Here is a 5616-nt window from a genome sequence, read left to right as displayed (position 1 = left end):
GAGGTCTCTTCATGCCTGACAGAGGTCACTGATCCGGGCGCATCCCGAGCAGTCAGTGCCGGTGATGCGGAGATCAAAGGATGGCTCCGGGGGCTGCATCCTGCCCTGCAGAAGCACAGGGGCTCCCAGTTCCCTCCCACTGCCTGGACCAGGCACTCCTGTCAGACCAGGATTGCCAGCAATGTCATTTCCCCACTGAATTACTGCTCCAAAACGTAGCAGAGCAGTGTGAAGGAAACATGATATGGGCCTGACTGTCAATATTATGAATATTGACAAGAAATCCAGAACAATTTCAGAAATTTTCAATGATGGCTACTTCACAGTTCTGGTCACACTCTTTGCATTGTATTTCTTGGTTAAGTTCTATTTTTAAAAAACCCAAACCATTCCGTTTTACCCTTGGATTAATGCTTGTGCCTTTTTTTTTTCCCCTATAGGCTCAAAGATTATTAAATCCATTTATTTGCTTCAAGCATCTAGGTATAACCATTTAAAGCCAATATTTTGGAAACATGTAAAAAATTACCTGTTGAACTAGATCTTTCCTGAACTTGGGCTCCATTGAGATGTCCATCTCTACCTTGCACGGAATGGGCTGAAATTTTTAGTATAGCATGGTAATAAGTAACATTGCCTAGTTCCATACAGCCCACAAGATCTCCAGTGTGTGCATTTTGCTCTCTAGTTCATCGATACCCAAATCCTTAATGCCCATATTTTAACGTTGTAGTACTTCTAGATCAGACATGTGAGAAGACTGCTCATGGATAAATGGATAAATTCATTTGGCCAGTTTAGATTTTGCCATGTAGATTTGATAAGCAACCTTGTAGCTCTAACAAGTATCATCTGCTGTCTCACATTTGACACAAACTTTGATTGCTGTGATCTGGCTTATCTGACAGAAAGGCAATCGTGTGCACACACTTCACCTGGGTCAGCTTTGTACATGGGATAATCTACCTCCAAGGAAAAACAAGCCAATACAGTAATTAAAAATATTTATTTCTGAAGATATTTACCTTGATAGGCATAAAGCATTTCCCAATTTCATACAGAAATATATAAGACATGCATAGACCAATATGGCCTACTTCAATGTGTATTCAACATGGTAAATATAATGAAGAACTTGTGTGAATATAAATACAAGACACAAAAATAAGCACATAAGATTCAACTTGTCTGCAAATTCAACAATGTGAACAAATTCACTGCTATAAACATTCACCCAATATTAGCCTTTTGACTTAATTGAAAACAACCCTTTGTCTCAATGCATATCCACCAAACAAGGCCCTGAATAAATCTTGAAACAGCCTCTGGTACATCCCCACTTCAGTGCATTTTTGGTAGCATGTAAGACACAACAACCTCTATTATTAGAACTTCAGTTGGCCAAATATCCTTGTTATGGGAAACTTAGTAGTGTGCTCTAACTTTTTTTGTTATGTTGAAGGGTCTTTCGGTATCCAAAGCCAAAGGACTCTGACTATGAAAACAATCAGAGTGCCTAACCCACATTCAGATAACTCTGGTTGTACAAGTAAACTAGACTCCTGAAAAAAGGCAAAGGGTTGCAGCTGATTAGTAAAGGCAATAACAAGGTGTAAAAATACTCTAGCAGGAGTGCAACAAACAGTATGCGAGGTAGACATGTATATATGCAGTAAGTCCTGATTAAAGTAGCACTGTGGCTTTCATTTTTGCATTTTAATCAAAAGGTAGAGTTCTTTGAAGTTTGTACACTCAGATCTTGCTTTCTGTCCTTGCTAAGCACATCTGTGAGGTCTCTCTTGCGAGATGCTTTTGATGTAGACCCCAAAAGCTGCTCAATTGATGGGTAACATTCCAGAAGCAGTATTCAAATGTTTCTTCAGACAGATGGCTTTTCATGTATGTTACTGCAGATTTCCCTTCAGCCCTTCTACCCATCCACCTGAATTCCAAAATGATAAAATCCTTTGTCTTTATAGCTCCAAATACAGGACTTCCTCAGCACTTTGATCCTCTGTGCAAACACTTGGACAGAGGGGCCCTTGGCCATCATGGAATGTTGGAGTCGACAGATTTTTTCCGATGCTTTGTCAGCAAGCGTTGTGGAGAGGGATTCAGGTGATCTTCCCACTAGGATGCTTTCAGGCTTTCCCGGACGCTTTGCCTTTTGTTCGCCCTGTTATGTTTGAGCTTTCGCCCTTTCTGGAGCTCAGCCTTCAGCTTGGCGATACTGAAGGAGGCTTTGATACTGTTACCAATGGCTTCCAGCCTGCCAAAACAAGAAAGGTACATTTAGCATTGTGATAATGAAGATGCATCTCCAGCGTGAAAAAACTTAGTTTTTGCTTAAATAAACCTCAGTCTAGATTTCTACCATGAGATCCTAATAAACTGCTGTTTGCTACACCTCTCTCAGAATTAGGATAACTTAAGATACTTAAAATGTTGTATTCATAATTTCAATGCAAATATTAAATTAAAATATTCTCTAAAATATAGATGCCCTAGACTTCCTTAAGTAGCCAGTCATGAGGTCTCCAATGTTTTGGGGTTTTTTTGTTTCATCTGTGTTGTTTCTTTTAGGTAAACCTGATCCTACTTCCAGTGAATGGGTGCATTTTTCAAGTAAGTAAGCAAGCCCTACTTTCAAAAAAATTATTTAAGACTTCCAAGGCCTAAGTTTCATTTAATATCATCAGGTTGCCTGCTCACATTAAGTCCTGCTCTGCTTGTGAAAGTTGCACTAAAGAGTCTTCTCAGTACAGGCAAACTTCTGTATTCTATACTTTTCCATGGGAATATGGCTGAGCACTGAATGCAAGCAGAGAACAGAGAGTGGGCTGAGCTCAGCACCTGTGTCCTCACAAGCTAAAAACCGAGAGCATGAAGAAAAGCCCTCAAAATATCCTCACTGATTCCTCCACAACTCTCAAGCTGAAACCACCAGCTAAGCCCAGGACGACCCGAAGGCAGGTGAACTGTGCTCTCTATTGCTGCTCCGGGGAACTACAAGAGGATGAGAAGAAACTCACCGCTTCATTTTCTTGCTGTCAACAAGCTGTCGGTTCATGCATTTGGGTCCAATGCAATTGCCGGCTTTGATGCGGTGCCGTGAGGTTTTCTCCACTGTGGACTGAGCCCTGTTAAAAGGGAAAAGGTGCTGCTGTTAAAAAAACCCAAAAGCCAAGTGTGCAGTCTACAAGGTGAGGCATCTCATCAACCACTTCTCAAGGCATGTAATAAGCAATCTTTCTGGGCCAAGCCAGAGTATGCATCATAGCAGTGTGAGCACTCAGGTAGGAGGCAAGGCTTTGGGGAGAGCATTCGCTCAGCAAGTGCCAAAATGAGTAAGTGCACCACAATCCATCCCTTTCACATGCATTGCCTTTTAAAGAGTAGCAACAAGAGACGCACCAGAGATCTTTGCCTGCCTGGCAGAAGTTCAGACATTTCTTGTCCTTCTGGCTGGCACATCGGCATCTGCTGCTTGGTTCAGCAAGCATCTCTGGCACCACGTCCTTCAGTGATCTTCTGGGTCGAGAAGGGCCTCCGAGACCATATGGAACAGTCTTCCTATGATCAAAGAGACAACATGAAAGTTATTCAAATAATTCTGTGGCTTCAAAACGTTGTGGGGTATTTTGGGCGCAACCCTATCAATGGCATTGACTGCACGAGTAAAGGTTGTGGGATTGGGAATGCCTCCTTAGTCACAGTTTCAATGCAAATGCTTCTGATGATCCTGCAACATATTCATTAGCATGGCTACTGACAAGGATAATGACCTTTTAATTGTGATTTCACAAGGCTGTTGTGCCTCCCTGTGCAATAGAAAGCAATAAAACCTCATCTCTTTGAACTTTGGCTACTGCCAGCATTGAAAGAAGCAGTAAAAGTGAAGAACAGATCCTCTCTCAGAGGAAAAACAGCAGCAGAAGAAATAACCAGAGTCAGTGTTTGCAGCGTTAGGTGAACCTCCAGCTCACTACTTTTTGGTGAGCAGAGTATGGATACTGTGCATAATCCTGTTAACACGTGGGAAGCATTAATTTGGAGCAGAGAGCAGTAAAAGGCAACTAGAGCCACCCGGTGCCAAAGTATTCCTTCCAACCTCCTAACTTGTCAGAAAGAAAACCGCTCAAATTCAGGCTGGTGAAATCGTGCCTTTGGCATTTTGTCTGCTTCTGATTCATAGTGAAAAATATCCCGAAGCCTTTGCTGAGCAGCACCCAAAGGAAATACTGCTGCCCAGATTTTAGGAAGGCAGGTGTGTTAGAGCTATTAAGAGCTATCTGCCCGATCTAGTTGGTCGAATCCCGCTTGCTTTCTTTTGGTGAACAGTCTCGTTGCTAAATGTGTCACAAAAGTAGGAGCAGGAAGGTAAAGCAGTGGGAGAAACTGTGCAAACAACTATTCCTTCCTCCCCTTCCCATCTCTGCAGGGGGGTTGTGGTTCTTAATTTTCGCCTTCACACCTCCCTCCCTTTCTTCCCAACCAAAGGGGAACCCGGCCCCGGGGAACTGCCGAAACCCCTGCACTGCACTCACTCGGGGGTGTTGATCCAGATGATGTCGAGGTGGCAGAAGTAGACGCACTCCTCGTCCATCAGCGAGGAGCAGGAGCAGCGCCGGGCGCGGCGGTGCGCGGCGGCGGCGGGGGGCGGCGCGGCGTCCACCTCGGCTCCGGGGGCTGCGGGAGGGAGCGGCAGAGCTCAGCACCAGGGCAAGGCGAGGCGAGGCACCCGCGCATCCCCTCCCGACGCATCCCTCGGGCGGCCCCCCCGGAGCCCGGCGCGGAGCCCCGCGGGGCGGCGAGCGGCAGCGGACCGGACCTACCTGCCGGCAGCAGCCCCGGGCAGAGCATGAAGAGCAGCGAGACGATCATGCGGCAATAATCCATAGCAGGCGGCGGAGGGCGGACGGGAGAAGCGAGGGGAAACTGGGTAAAAATTAATAAAAGGCGAGGAAAAAGCGGAGAAAGTGTCTCCGTGCGTGGGGACGGAGCGCCGTGGCGGGTGCCCTGCGTGGCGCGGCTCGGTGCGCCCCGGCGCGTCTGGCTGGCGCGGCGGTCCCCGGCGCCCTTTTATAGCGAACCCCCATGGAGCGGGTAAACAGCCCCGGCGCTATTTTATCCCGAGACAATGTTATTCTCCTATTAGTCACCGCGCGGCAACGTGCGGGCCGAGATAAGGCCGGGGCTGGAAAGGAAATCGCCTGCAAACTTCAAGAGCGGGGGGCGGCGGCGGGCGGGGGGGCCGGGGGCGGGGAGGGGCGCCCGGCGCCGCCAGGGGGCGCCCTGCCCGCGCCTCGCACCTGAGGGCGGCTCTGGGACCCAGGAATTCGGGGATTCGGGAATTCAGGAACTCAGCGATTCAGGGGTACAGAGATGCAGAGATTCAGGGATTCAAGGTTCACGGCTTCAGGGCTCGGGCCTCTGGGCTTCACCTGCTGCTCCTGCTGCTGCCTTGGGGAGAAGCCAGCAGCGGGACACGGGGGTCCCTTTACGGGATGATGGATGCCTGGCTGCGCTGCACCCTGCCCTGCTCCCCTCAGACCCTGCCAGCTGGGTTCTGGGGTGTCAGGAGGTTTGGGTTTGGCAGCAGCGGTGCAGCACTGG

The 5616-nt window shown here is 47.6% G+C and overlaps 1 protein-coding gene across 1 annotated transcript; it reads right to left on the bottom strand.

The window, feature by feature from the left end:
• Positions 1 to 987: 987 nt before the first annotated feature.
• On the bottom strand, positions 988 to 5195 carry EDN1 (endothelin 1). Its single transcript, XM_063402614.1, has 5 exons — positions 4836 to 5195; positions 4548 to 4689; positions 3415 to 3573; positions 3033 to 3140; positions 988 to 2269 (listed from the first exon to the last, which is right to left on the bottom strand). The coding sequence occupies exons 1-5, from the start codon at positions 4897 to 4899 to the stop codon at positions 2131 to 2133; spliced, it is 612 nt and encodes a 203-aa protein (XP_063258684.1). The 5' UTR covers positions 4900 to 5195; the 3' UTR covers positions 988 to 2130.
• Positions 5196 to 5616: the final 421 nt, after the last annotated feature.

Source organism: Prinia subflava, chromosome 1, assembly GCF_021018805.1.
Source record: "Prinia subflava isolate CZ2003 ecotype Zambia chromosome 1, Cam_Psub_1.2, whole genome shotgun sequence".
NCBI lineage: Eukaryota > Metazoa > Chordata > Aves > Passeriformes > Cisticolidae > Prinia > Prinia subflava.
Note: the sequence above shows the minus strand (reverse complement) of the source record. Positions and strands in the feature narration are given on the sequence as shown.